Source organism: Typha angustifolia, chromosome 7 (genome assembly GCF_048772165.1).
Source record: "Typha angustifolia cultivar Huaian chromosome 7, ASM4877216v1, whole genome shotgun sequence".
In the NCBI taxonomy this organism is placed as follows: domain Eukaryota; kingdom Viridiplantae; phylum Streptophyta; class Magnoliopsida; order Poales; family Typhaceae; genus Typha; species Typha angustifolia.
The window spans coordinates 1,487,665-1,502,361 of NC_133245.1; the positions used below are offsets into that span (position 1 = coordinate 1,487,665).

Sequence of the window (14,697 nt, forward strand, 5' to 3'; positions counted from 1 at the left end):
CCCATATTAAATCTTGAGTCAAAAATGTAACAAGTACCACTCACCAGGAATGTTTCCAGAAAAAGAAAGGAGCTCATTCAGATTAAACTTTTGTACTATGATTATTCATAAATGTACATAATATGCATAACTACGAGTAACAAGTAGAGTGGTTTCCAGATGCATACCCAGCTTCTCCATAAATACCCCGAAAAACTGGTTTCTAAAAGATCCCTCCATTCCTCCAAATTTTCCCCTCCACCAAGTAACATATTGTAAGACCTCATCTGAGCAGGAGGTTTTCTGTTTACAAGCTCATAAAGCAATAGATCTCATTTGTCGGTCTCCTGAGGACAAGGACGGCCCTTTTTTCTTGTTAGTAAAGTCAACCAAACTTCTGAAGACTTGTTGCTCATGGCGATTCAAATTTATAACTTGATTGCTGTACTACAGAAACTGTTACAGGAGACGTGAGTTTCAAAAATTAACCGAAAGGGAGAAAACCCCTTCCCATGTGTACGCAAATAAATCTATACAGCATCTGCACTTGAAAACATGCCAAGAGAATGTGCTGTCATCTGGCATTCGGTGCTACTCACTACAATGCAGAGAGTCCTTTTCCACGAGGCAACTTTTTTGATCCAGCTGGCATAAAAAATTAGGGACTAAAATTAGCGAAACAGGCCATAACAATTTGAAAGAAAATGTATATAATCTGGATAAGGTAACTGCTTTATTACATTCATCGACATCCTTCAATTGGTAGTAGTGGGGGGCTATTTCTACTAGCCAATCGGGCTTCAACTCGGTTACCTGTGTTATATACAAAATGAGTTTATGATCATTCACCATAATATCTAAGGGCATTTAGTACTAAAACACTTGCACTACGGATGGAAAGAATAGGAGAGAAGACGAGAACAGAACAGAAAATAAAATAAAATTATCTCCTCTTGTTTGAATATATGAGAAAAAAGAAGAGAAAGGGAGATAAATTTTAGTTATTCTCTCCCTTTCTCTCCACTTTTATAGGTTCTTTTTTAATCTCCCTTTCCCCTCTATTCATTCCTAAAATTTTTAATCCAAACGAGAGAAAATATTTCTCATCTTATCTCCTATTCTCTCCATCCAAACAGGGTGTTAGTAAAAGCATAAGTTACCTGTCTCATGTACTCTTTTGTTGTTTGCACTAATTCATGATAAATGGCCCAACGAGGAAGCACCTGCAAGAGTCAAAAGAGGAGAAACCATATTAAGATTATCAATGGTATAGAGCATCAGTACTGGTAAAGCGGTAATACCCTGCCCATCTTCATTCTTCATAGCAATCTGTTTCTTTACTAGTTATAAATTTCAATCGTACTCTATTCCCCTTCCCAAGAAAATATTATAGCCCAATAAAAATAAATCAAATTTCTCAAACAAACTGTATAGAACTTCTAATTTCCAGAGAAAAAAAGAGCGCAAGAAGGCCCCAACTTATGTGTAATAATATATGTTCTTTTCATCCCAACCAAGAACAAAAGGCACAATGCGAGATGTGAGGCGACCCTAGGTAACTTACCTGTGCTAGTCCAGAACTTGGGTGTATGAAAATAGTTTGTGGATTTTTGATAGTTCTGTATGCACCACTCTTTTGCAGCTTCGCGGTATGGTGAAAAAACCCTGAAGATAATAGTTTAGATCAAGATATACAAGAAATTATCATGTTGCATAGAGTAACACCATACATGCAAAATTAATACCTGATGTAATTGCCTTTTTAATTGCATCCAAATCATTGGGATTTGAACTAATTTCAATTTCTACTCTTTCTAAAAGCCCTTCTAACTGATCACGAATATCTCGTGCACGCTTCATACTCCGAACCTGGTTTTAAAGTGTCATATATTAGTACAATATCTGCTGAAATGATGGACTAATGAACTAATACAATAAACATCTGATGAATTACAAAATTAGTAACATATAACTAAATTGACAATCATGAACGGATGTGAAGGTGTTAATCTTCGTGTATATAAAAATAAACCAAGAGCCTCCAAAAAAGTGTGCTACAAGATGAGAGAATATCCTATAAGTATATAAGCTTTAATTGTCTGATTGTCTCAGAAGATTATCAAATTAGTTCTAGTAGCAGTCAGTTTTAAACTGTGAATGTGAAAGGAACATGTTTTTCTCTATTCTAAACCGTGTCAATGCAGTTTATTATCAGGATGCAGCTAAAATGATCAGGAACCATGGTCTCTAATCATCCTTTTTTCAATCTTGCGCTACTGTAAGTTAATTCACTTCAAATTTTACTTGTCTTTTAATTTTTTGTTCATGTCAATTCAACAGTCCATCTAATATTTACTTCTCTTCTTGTACCCATCCTATGCCCATTATATGCTTACTTTCAGTTCATTCAGTTGTATAAAGCTTCCATATACAATCTAATGAGATTGCGAGGACTGGAATCATTTTGAGAATGCAATCAGTGGAAGGAAATGTAACATCTGTTAGCTACTGAGTGAAATAGCACAGTCGCCACCTTTTAGCACTTCCGAGCATAGAATACTAATGGAAATCGGTGGATTCAATAGGGGGGGGGGGTGGTGAGTTGAATGGTGGGATTGAACAATACCTGGATATAATTTTCATAGCACCATTGAGTTGAATAATCAGTTTCTTTCCAGGAATTATAAACCTGATGCAACAAAAATAAGAATGATGATTTCTGCAAAACTTGAAGTTTATAAGCAAAATAGCTATTGAAAAATAAGCAATTGAGTTCTTGCAATAGAAGTAGCCTGAAGAGAGAAATACATTACATTGAGCAATGCAATATGGTCTCCAACATTCCCAGTGTGAAAATTCAGCCTTGCATTATCTGCATGAACTTGCTTGTCCTTTGGACGATAAAATATTGAATTCCCAACTGACAACATGGCTGCAATGGATATGATCTCATCGGAACACTTGTATTTGTCTGAAGCAACAATCATCTTTGAGAGCATCGGATCAAGTGGAAACTCAGCCATCCTTCTTCCAGTTTTGGTCAACTCACCACGGCTATTCAATGCATTAAGCGCAAAGAGTTGTTCCAGGGCCCTAAGTAATGCCTCAGAGGGAGGAGGGTCCATAAAATCAAAATTTACCAAATCATGAATGCCAAGGCTTTTTAGAGTAAGCACAACATTTGCAAGGTTAGTTCTCTGTATCTCTGGTACGGTATTTGCTTCAAGATCATGCTCATAATTATAATAGGTGAACAACCGAAAACATTTCCCGGGACCAGTACGTCCAGACCTTCCAGCTCTTTGATCTGCAGATGCTCTTGAGATTGGATTGACTAGCAAAGACTCCATGCCTGTCCGAGGATTATATGATTTAATTTTAGAAAATCCAGGATCTACAACATACTTGATCCCATCTATTGTCAACGATGTTTCAGCAATATTTGTTGCCAAGACAACCTTCCGAGCGCCTTCTGGGGTAGGTTCAAAGATCTTAGCTTGAAGCTCAGTCGGTAGATTTGCATATATTGGGCATATAATGAGCTCTGCAATCTTCGTCCCCAAACCTCTTGTCCTGTGCTTGAGAATTTCATCAACAGTCTCGATTTCCTCCTGGCCTGTGAGGAAGACAAGGATATCACCAGGCGGTTGTGTCACATGTATCTGAAGAACAGTAACTATAGCGGCATCTATATAATCAGCTTCAGGTGCTCTCGTGTAATGTACATCAACAGGGTAACGCCGCCCTGGTATTTTGAAAATTGGGGCAGAGTCAAAGTAATCGCTGAACTTTTCTGCATCTAGCGTTGCACTTGAAATCAGCAACTTTAGATCTTTCCGAAATCGAGCTATATCCTATAAGGAAAACTATTAAATGTAAAAGTACAAGAATCTTGAATGAGTGGAGAAAATGACAACCAAATCATGAGAATAGCTAACTTACCTTTACCAAACCAAATAAGATATCGGTTGATAAAGTTCTCTCATGTGCCTCATCCACCATTACAACACTTCAATATGCAACAAGGGACAAGACAAAAAGTGTTATTGCTAACCATGATACTAAAGATGAACAACAGAATATGGCCTTCTTTAAAAACATACCTGTAGCCAGCTAAATCAGGTTCACCAAGAAATTCTCGCAAAAGCATCCCATCAGTCATGTATTTAACTATAGTTTTTTCTGAAGTACAGTCTTCAAAACGGATAGAATACCCAACCTGTAAAGAAAGATTAATCAGCATTTAACCTGAAGAGTTGTGAACCTAATATATGTTAAACCACAATTACAAAAGCTCAACAAAAAGAAAACGAGGAAAGATCTGGAATGGGGAAAACCTCATGCCCAAGTTTAACACCCATCTCTTGGGACACCCTTGCAGCAACACTCATTGCTGCAACACGACGAGGCTGCGTGCATCCAACCTATTGGAATATAAGTCAATATAATGTGTTTAAAATTTCTGTAACTATAAGGATCACAGTGAAGGTATATGACAAAATTACGCATGATAAAGAAAATAAGGTTGCAGCAACATAAATTAGCTTACAGGTTTGCACAAAAGTTTAGAAGATACAAGTTTGAAGTATGAAGTGGTATAATAAGGCGACATTTACACGATATGCACCATTAGAATTGGTTCTTATTGTGAAAGAGATTTATAGTTTATGCAAAAGAGTATTTTAATAAGTCAGAGGTTAGCATGCATCTTTCTTGTCGCACCCCATCATGAATAAATTGTATTGTCAATCGTTGGCTTTCAGTAACCTCTTACCAGCTTTACATCCTTTTCCTAAACATGTGTGACACTGGGGTTTCTAGGCTAGGGCAAGGGAGTGCAAAACAGTTTGCATTCACAGGTACTTGGAAAATGTACAGACCTACCAGAATCACCATGAAGAGATATCACTACCAAGTATTAAGGGTCGGATGCCCTGACACTTGAACAAGGTGGATTTGGTAATGTAATTCTGTCATGTACTAGCTCCATTCAAAAGGATCCAACTATCAATGTTTCATATAAATAGATATCATAAAAAGATGTCCATAAATTAAAAAAAAAATAGCTGGTCCCTATGTAGCAGCAGAAGATCACTGCTATTGATAGACTTGTTTCAGTATCATTATAACAAATACAACAATGATAGAAATGTAATTCTCGAAGGTCTCAACCTTTAGCATGATGACAAAATATTATTCTCTCATTGATCTTTCCAAAATAACTTTTAATCTTCTTTTCCTTATAAGGAATGCTCCAATGAGATTTGGGATACACCACTAACACACATCCAGTCATTTCAAATAATCTTCCTTCATCTTGTCCTCACTGTACTATATCTCCAACTTGCCACAAATAACAGTTATATTGTCATAAAAATTATAAATAACAAATATAATAGCAACCCAACAAAACCATGATGAAGCTTCTTGATCAATCAAGCATTATTCGCTTGTTCAGTTGATGACTATAAAGAGGACCAAGCAAATACTTGCAGGAGTAGAACACTATCTGATTCATAACATACCTTCCCCTGTTTTGTATAGCCAGCTTCATGAAGATATTGAGGAATCTGAGTAGTTTTCCCAGAACCGGTCTCTCCAACAATAATAATGACCTTTTAAGAATGGACAGCAAAAATTACTGCTCAGCAGACGAGATAACCATCAATACTTGTAACTTAAAAAAAGGTTTTTTAGTGCAAGGCTCCCGCCTATGTCGGGTCTCCAGGGAAGGGCATTCGCAGCCCTACCCTCATCTCTAAAGAGGCTGTTTTCAATAATTGAACCTGGGACCTCTCAGATATAAGAGGCAAGCATCATTATCACACCAAATGGTGCCCTCTATGCTTATAAATTCCATATACTAAATTTATTCAAAGATAATTCTCTTTTAAAGAAAAGAAAAATATAGGGTCAAAACTCGACACAAACGTGCAGATTTTACAACTAAACAGTTAAGTAGAATTTGCTTTTGGCATATTCCTCAGTTATTTCAAAGTGAATAACACATCTTCTCCCAAAAACACAACCTAAAATGACCATGATTTATTACAAAATTAATGACAGTAGCCTTGTATGAAATATATTGTACAAGAATCAAAAGACAAATTTGTCACTATAAGAACCACCAACCTGATGATCATGAACAGCCTGAAGTAACTCTTCTCGATAAGGATAGATGGGCAGTTTTTTTCTCTCTTCCTGGATATAGAAAAGGCAGTCAGCAGATGAAATAAAGCATACACTTTGGAATTAGCACTATTTTCATTAGCAAAAAAATTGCTTGCAGTAATATCTAAAGATTCTAATCAGTATCCTAAGACGTGATCTTTTACACCATCTAAGATTCAACAAGCAAACTTTCACAAAAGATCTTAAATAGCATGCCTGCAGTTTCTCTGAGACAGATTTAGCACTGGAAGCATCAGAACTCTCAGCAGGCAACTCATCTTCATACTGCAAGAAAAGAAAAGAAAAAATCTAGTAAGGGATGTGAAGCATCACCCTTTTGAGAAGCATCATAAAGTTGCACAATATTTCTCATGACATGCCTGGATTCCATCCATGACAGATGCTTTAATGAAGTCGATGCCATCTTCAAAGACATACCTAAGGCAAGAAGTTGGTAGAAGACATCAGTATTTTACCAAACCACAAAAGATATTGAGTTATGATATCTACTGTCTTGATAACTTTAATCAAGAAACTAACATGTACTCTCATGATTTGACATGTAACAAGAAAATAACATGAGTAACAACGGACTTTTACCAAACAGAAAAGACATTAGTACATACTGAAAATCATCCACTGCTTGCTTTTTATCTCTTGACCCAAACTTTAAAGTTGCTTTCCCTGCAACAAGTACATAGCCAAATCTGAAGATCATTTTAAAAGGAAAAGGACATTTCAAATTTGAAGCCACTCTATAAAGAACAAGGTGTATTCTAGCAGACTCCAAATGCTAAGATCGACAGTATGTACCCCAAGAATATCACAACATTCTGTTTAAAATAATGGAAACCAGAACAAAAGGGTACCTATCTGATGCTCCTCCCAAGCTTCCTGCTCAGCAAACGGATTCATTTTATCTCCAGCACCACCATCCCTAATCAAACCGAGAAATTATAAAGATCATGCTACTAAAATAGAAAGCCACTATTGCAACATGAGAGGCATGTCACTTAACATGTCCATGATTAACGCAACCTGCAAAATTTTCCATCTAATTGACAATTAAATCAGTTATACTAACAAACTAACCTGTAACGCTGCATTGCTGCAGCAAATCTTTTCTCTTGATTTATCCCTCCTTCTACATCGTATGCCTCAGGCATCCTATACTGCAATAAGATGAGCATCCAACTATAAGGAGACAATTGATGATTAAACTGATTCTGAATGGAGAAAGGAAACTGCAGATATATAGCAAATAGACAAATACAAGAATCGAGCCACATGTTTTAAATTCTTGAGGTCAGATAGATAAACCTTTTCTTCTTTTTACAACCATTCAACAGATAAAGATTCTTTACAAGTAATAACATGATGGATACTATCCCACAAACTTGTAAAATGGATTAGCCATATGAATGGAAGCACACACCCATGTGTCTCCCTGTGTATGTATGAACACGTCTGTAAATGAGACAGGAAAAAAAAAACAACTTTAAGGAACCGAGGTCCCATAAGAAATCTGGTTCATGCATCTTCAATTCTCTATTCCAGTGAAATTTAATTTTTATCAAAGTATTTCTTATGCACGTAATCAATGCAAAACAGCAGGTACTGTCTCTAAATAACAACTACACCTACTAAGTCACCATAACTGATGGTAAAGGTGGTGAACCTATAGCAATAGGTGGGTATAAAGAAGCTATATTCCCTCAAAGGCCAGATATTAATATCACTACTTCTAATAAATCTAACGGTAATTCTTCTGTTAAAATATAAATCCAAATAATACACCACTGAATGCAGCTATAGGATTATCACTTTCTTCAAAGTGATATCTAGAACTAGGTGTTCACTGAAACATGCATTCCGACAAGTAATTAAGAGTAAACAGTGAAAATATCAGGAGATACATCCTGCTAAAAGAGTTCCACACTTCCACCACATTTAATTTATTCAGATCTTTCAATCATCGATTGATTAAAACTTATATATACAAGTTAGAAATATTGTTATATCAATGGATCAATGTTTCCAAAAAAAAATGAAGCTGCTAAGAATAGCTGCAAAGATATGAAAGAATAATACGAGACCGCAGAGAGACATGCAAGTTGGCAGTAATTTGAAGTTTCACCCGAGACGAACAAACACTAACACCCGAAACTTAATGAAAACTAAAGTTTGAAACTATCAAGATTTATGGTTTGGACAATTATTTTGGACCACAATAGGCTAAACCATTCTATTTCAGCCTTAAATATTCATTTTTTCTAGGGTCAAAACAAAAGCTAATTGAAATGGAAACTGAAACTTCGAACTATCGCAGCAAGCATCTAAAACCATGTTGACATGAGCCAACCCAGCATTCTTCGCTGTCATGTGCCAAAACATGGAAGGCTGGGCATGCTGGCCAAGCTAACAGCTGACCAGAAATCCCCTTCCATAGCAGGTAAACCCTTTTATACAATTCCATTAGCATTAGGGAGTTAACTTAATCTATATGAATCTCACACGGACTTGTGGATAAAACATGCTAACAAAGAATAATGTCTTTTTCAAGTAATCATACTTCGAATGCAACACCCAATAGTGTCCGTGCAATAGAATGCATGAGATGATCTCCAAGAAAATGAGAACCATTTAGTTAGGTACTCCAGAAAAGACTTGAGGAAGTGGAATTAGAACAAGTGCAATTGAGCAACATTACGAACAGATGAAGTAGATGTGATGACTGATGATACCATGAAAGTATTAGCAAATGATGTGAAGCAGATACATATTCTTGATATAAGTACCCAAAGAAAAATGGGCCAGATTAAAAGAGACAAGTTTCAAATTGGTGAAAATAATCCGTGGAGACTTCTGAGCAAATATCTATCAAGAATATTAAAAAGTCAGCCTAAGATGTTTGCATGTGGTTATGTTGGTGTTCACTAGGCAAGGTCAGTTACCTCATTTACATTATCTGCATCCTCCAAGTGTTCCTTTGCAAGCTCATATATTTTCTTCTTGTATCTGGATCAGAAATTCCATCATACACAAGGATTTGAGTTTCCAAGTAAATCCTTCAGCCAAAAAGGACAATGTAGAACGAGAAACAGGAGACTCTAAATACTGAAATAACTTTGAATATCTTAAAGACAAACCATAACAAGACTAATGGTCAAACATAGTGGCAAAATATAGAAGCTGACAAACCGTAACACATAATTACCTGAGCTCTCGTTCCTCTGCTTCTGTCAACTTCACGCCCTCAAAGATATACTCATGATCAATAATATCATCCCTAAAATTGACAACATCCAGATTTAGAAATAAATTGATCAGCATTTTTATCAACGATATGCATATGTACATGTACAGATACATACAAAAACACATACATAAATATATCATCTAGTAGACTAAACAAATATGATGGCAAGTTGACAATACTAAGATTTATTAGGCTTTCTGACTTACCGAATCTCCAAAAGCTTCTGATCCCTTCGTTTCTGCAAATATACCTGCCTTGAAACTTTTCTGCCACATATATATAAACAGTAAGAAAACAATTCAGGGATAGCATATTAGAATAGCAAAGTTGATATATCTGAGAGTTCAATGAAGAAGGCTAATCAATCACTAGTTGAATGGAAAATAAATATCAAATAGTAAAACTGTGCTGTGTATATACAATAGTGAAACCTTTCTTCAACTCATTGCACTGCAGTAAGAATAATAATCCTCATTAATCTTCTTTTTGTGATTTATTAAAACAATATGGAGGGTGACATCATCTAGAGGGTGATGCACACACACACACACACTTGTTTGAAAGAAATATTATAGAATGCTGCAGAAAATTAAAGTTGCATCAAGATCAAGTTGATAGGATAGAAATTAGAAACCTCAGATCTGAAGTATCCTCTTTTTCAAATGCTACAGATCTTCGAATGAGCTCCTCTGTAATGAATAACACAAAATCAGATTGCATCCTACAAAAGATAAAGAGGTAGCAGACTAAGGAACTCCAAGGGCCATACCTTCTTCCTTCTTTGTTAACTTGGGTTCCATCAACTGTACCCAAAAAAAAAAAAGATATAAACAAAATGATGAATATTAAGTCAGGAAAAAGAATTAGAAAAGTTGAACGAAACAAACATGCATCCATCATACTAGACATTATATCACATATGCCCTAAAACATTTAACCAGAAGAAGTAAAATGTCAATGTAGTCATATGAGAAAGTATCTGGACTATGTTCAGCAAAGAAGCTTAACAACTTCAGGAAAATCAAACTATTAGAAATTTATTCGTTTGCACTAAAATCTGTCCAATGAAAGCAAATTCTTGATCTTTTAATACTTCTGTTGCATATTATTTATATCTACGTAATGGAAGAATCATCCACATTTTCTTTTTCTTCATCTGACCAGGATACACCTTTTAAAAATCTAATACCTTTTGAGTCCTAGCTGCATCTCTTTCCCTAATGTTCCTCTCCAACTGAGCTCTTTCCTCTTGATCTTTCAACCTGGCTTCTTCTGACTGCAAAAGAAAAATGAAGACAAGTTAAATTTATTAAGTACTTGTTTTCAATTGAATGTCCAAGAAAGAGCAAATAATAATTTCCTGCGAGTTACAAAGTCAACAAAATAAACCAAGTACAAAGGAGGTTCAAAAATTGCACAACTTGAACTGGGGTCACAGTATAGAGAAACATGCTGCATGAACCTAACAAAGAATTTGAGCCCGATTCAAAATCATAATCCTCCCGAACCAAAAATCAGCATATAAAGTATAATCCATAGAAGGATGCCGTGTATCATGTGCAAAATTATTATCCTTCTTCCCCCCATATTTGTAACCTTGGTTCTCTCTACTGTAATCTAGTTTCTACTTTCCAATGCAAATCCATTCTTTTAAACTTCCACCACCTTCCCTCCATATGTCTAGCACCTTTCCCCTAGCTACAGTACACTTTCTGCTAGAGCAAATACAAACCTCTCCCTTATAAAGTTGGCCTTATACCCACATCATCAAACCATCCATGTAATATCAGCCTACTAATCTAATGATCTGAGATATACCCTTATCTTCTTACAAGTACTTTGACCAAAATAAAGCACTTATAAAAATAACCTTAAGGAGTATCGTTCCATTCATACATTATTTTGTTAAAAGAAAAGTAATACATATCGTACCTCAAAATCATCATCCTTGTCCTCCATGCCCGAAGTACGCCTCCGAACATGTCGATCACTCTCTTTTGTTGCCACTTCCTGCAATGCAGTATAAAGTCAAAACAGAAGTAAGGAACTATTCTGTGAGTTGTTAGCCTGACAGCTTACCATAAGAAACATAAAATGAGAAAAGGTGAAACATTATGCCTCATCTTCTTCATTGTCTTGAGTTTCGCTCTTTCTCCTAAAACGCTTTTGGCGAGAATTTACTTTTTCTTGATGAGAAGTTGTAGCACTAGTTGTTACTTGATCATCACCATCATTATCGTCAACATCCAATAACCTATAACTCCTTTGTTTCTTTGCAAATTGAGCTGCTTCCTTTTCCTCTTTCTGGTAACTCTGGATAGCAAAGATACAACAATTTAATACAAGGATATCTAGTTTCTTTAAATATCATTCAGAATTAAAATTGAAGGTGACTCAAACATTATTCACAACCAGAATATCCTTATTATGTATCTCTTTCAGAAGGGACTCAAACATAACTAGAAACAATATGAGAAATTAATCAGTGTGCAGCAAGAGCATACACTCAAACCGGATTGCTTATGTGGAACCTTCGCATATAACTCTTCCGCAAATGAGCGAGTATCTGCAGATGAAGAAGTCCCAAACTCTACAAGCTTGCTCACAAGATCACCAGGTGAAGAAGATTCCTTGGCTACAGAAAAGGTCACACGTTTTAACAAAAATATTAACTGACTTCTCCTGGAAGAAAGTTCACATTTTTCAACAGATACTGCAAATTTTAAAACCTACCCAAACGAATAACATACTGTACAACCACACTTTTGGAGTAGCCCATGAGGGACATCAGCTTATCCGAGACCCATGTCTTTAAATAGCTATCGCTTGCCATTACTGTTTACTCTGCAAAATAATACCAATATGTTGTAGGAGAGAAAGGCAAACTAAAAATACAATATTTAATAGCAAATAGGAGAAGGAACAGCGTGGAGTGAGGATAAATACTCAAATATCCACAAATACAACAGTTTATCACAATCATATCAAGAAACACAAAACGCAGACCTGAAATAGAATTTAGAACAAGGCGAACGACAAACTAAAATAAAAATCACCCAATCTAATTGACACCGTCGGATAACTGATGACTATCCTAGACAATCAAACGAAAATTCAACAAGAACTTCCAATGTAATTATCTGTGCGAACACACATAAACTTCAATAATAGAACGACCTAAAACAATCTCATATGAAAGAGGATAAATCCAAGATAAACATAAATTACTTTAAAAAAAAATCCCCAAACAAGAGTTCTACGAGAAAGAGATCAAACGAAATCAACCACGGGATTCAGAAAACGAGAGAGGAAAAGCATACCGTCTAACTCGAACCTCGAATTCCGGCTCAATTCCTCGACCAAATATGCCCTAAAAGAATAACTCCAATGGGATCTCAGGTTCACTCCACACGCCCTAGAAAAAGAGGCGTCGACCCCTTCGTGGACAGTAACGAGGGAAGGAGAAGAGTGGGGGAGAAGAAACCCTAAACCCTTACGAGAAAAGGAAATATAGGGGGGGGGGGGGGGGGGAGGAGGAGGAGGAGGAGAAAGGAAGAAACTCCGAGTCGGATCTCGGTTTTGGCCTTCGATACGGATAGGTCGAGTTCACATAACTCGGGTTAGGGGAAGACCAAGTCGGCCAAGCGGTCGACTCGGTAAAGAAAGGTAATCTCGGAGACGAATTTCTTACCCAACGCCGACTTCGTTCACAATCAAATATTGCATATTTCCTATTAGGATTCTATAAATCCTACATTTAAGTCTAGAGTTTCAAATAATGCAGGCTCTCTTCTTATTAATCAAAGGTTTTCGACAAATAAATTTTGGCTAAAATATTTTGTTGGTTTTTCACTTATAATGTAAAGTTTATGTACCGTTACACTCAACGTAAAAGTTAAGGTTTTTCTTTAAATTTTATCAACAAGATGGATACATGAATAGAAAAGTATTTATTACATGAGTCGTCTACAATGCCAAATGTGTTCTGGATTCAAAAAGGCATTTTTATATGCAGCTTGATCATATTACTATCAGAATGCCAATTATTTATTTTATTTCTGTCAATAATTGAATCTCCACTGTTCTTCATGATATTACTATCAGAATTCACATGATTGTAGAAGTATGACTGCAATCTTTAATCCATCTCTTGTAAGTAGTAGCCAGTGAAGGGGAGAGAACTTAGTGTACATGCTTCCAAAGTAGCACCTCAGATGCCATAGATCAAGGGGAAGGAATGGTCCCCTTATGGCACAAAGTTTTGAGCTTCATTGGGCCATTTAGAGTGTTTCCCAAGCATTGCTGGTGAGATCTTGCAAACCTACACATGCTCCATTATTACATGTACAAGAATAATAACACATGGATCTTTATGATTGAAACCTACAGTATAAAGCACTGATAGGTTTTCCAGTTGCCTATACCATGCTGTACTCTTCCCTTACACTCTATACCTCCTTACAGTGATCTTTACTTTTGCTATACAATTAATTTGCAGGCGTAGCTGATCAAAGTGAGATTGGATATACTGAAGAAATTCCTCTGTCCTTATTTCAGCTTCAGAATTTTATCAGGGCACTCATCTATCTGCTGCCAATGAGCAATAGCAGCTGTGATCGTGTGCATGATTCTTGGATATATTAGACTTGCAATTGAAAGGATTTGGATGACCGCAAAGTGTCGAAAAGCATGCCATGGATTATAATTAGGGGGGAGAGAACCAAGCTGTCTCTAATCCATTTTTAAGGGGCACTTGCATTTGAGATCAAACAATGAACAGGGATTTTTATGTCTGAAATGTCTATATTATAGGGCCTTATAATAATATACATACATGTGGCTACAAGAAGTCGACTTCAGAGAAATCCATTCACAATGTCATTTTCACTTTCTTTGGGGTTTTTCTCCATGCACTAGAGAGTCTCTATGTTAGGTGACAATAAAGTCTTGCAAAATTAATATTTTCCCTTACATTGTAATCCTTAGTACACAAATTTACTACTCCTCCACATCCACAGTAATTGCAATTTTAGTTCAGCTATACATTACTGTCTTCTATGGATTTCAGTTCAAATTTATTTGTACAGAGTGGCCACCTTCTTTTCGATAAGTTAAGCGTCGAATGGTTAGTAATCTGCTAGTAGAAATATATGTATACAGTGGTGAATAAATCGAGATAGCTATATCGCGAATAGCTTCGGACTATTAGATTCCCTCAATGAGTCTAGTTTTGTTGCTAGGAAGGCCAACCTAGTGTTATCTCTTTTCCATGGACTAGTTGGCCACTG

The 14,697-nt window shown here is 36.2% G+C and overlaps 1 protein-coding gene across 2 annotated transcripts; it reads right to left on the reverse strand.

Moving 5' to 3' along the window:
• Window positions 1-50: 50 nt before the first annotated feature.
• On the reverse strand, window positions 51-12,916 carry LOC140761843 (pre-mRNA-splicing factor ATP-dependent RNA helicase DEAH1-like). 2 transcript variants are annotated; one of them, XM_073099318.1, is made up of 28 exons: window positions 12,730-12,916; window positions 12,143-12,253; window positions 11,914-12,044; window positions 11,528-11,722; window positions 11,342-11,419; window positions 10,599-10,685; window positions 10,179-10,212; window positions 10,044-10,098; window positions 9,616-9,675; window positions 9,368-9,439; window positions 9,105-9,168; window positions 7,243-7,322; window positions 7,020-7,087; window positions 6,777-6,834; window positions 6,531-6,588; window positions 6,367-6,435; window positions 6,112-6,180; window positions 5,505-5,594; window positions 4,317-4,403; window positions 4,083-4,198; window positions 3,922-3,988; window positions 2,793-3,833; window positions 2,606-2,668; window positions 1,725-1,848; window positions 1,544-1,644; window positions 1,140-1,202; window positions 720-792; window positions 51-624 (listed from the first exon to the last, which is right to left on the reverse strand). In XM_073099318.1, exons 2-28 carry the CDS (start codon window positions 12,240-12,242, stop codon window positions 578-580), a joined length of 3,150 nt encoding a protein of 1,049 aa, XP_072955419.1. In that variant the 5' UTR covers window positions 12,243-12,253; window positions 12,730-12,916; the 3' UTR covers window positions 51-577. The 2 variants fall into 2 exon arrangements, with proteins under 2 accessions (XP_072955419.1, XP_072955420.1); XM_073099319.1 differs by lacking the exons at window positions 11,914-12,044; window positions 12,143-12,253; window positions 12,730-12,916 and having other exon boundaries at window positions 11,489-11,635.
• Between the last annotated feature and the right edge of the window lie 1,781 nt (window positions 12,917-14,697).

What these genes read in the sequence shown, in the direction of transcription:
- LOC140761843 (XM_073099318.1), bottom strand. Translation starts at nt 12,242, where the DNA reads ATGGCAAGCGATAGCTATTTAAAGACATGGGTCTCGGATAAGCTGATG. An exon ending in TTGGGAGGAGCATCAGATAG is followed by an intron (nt 6,835 to 7,019) that starts GTACCCTTTTGT and finishes TACTTGTTGCAG; the next exon opens with GGAAAGCAACTTTAAAGTTT. An exon ending in GTGTTAAACTTGGGCATGAG is followed by an intron (nt 4,199 to 4,316) that starts GTTTTCCCCATT and finishes CTTTCTTTACAG; the next exon opens with GTTGGGTATTCTATCCGTTT.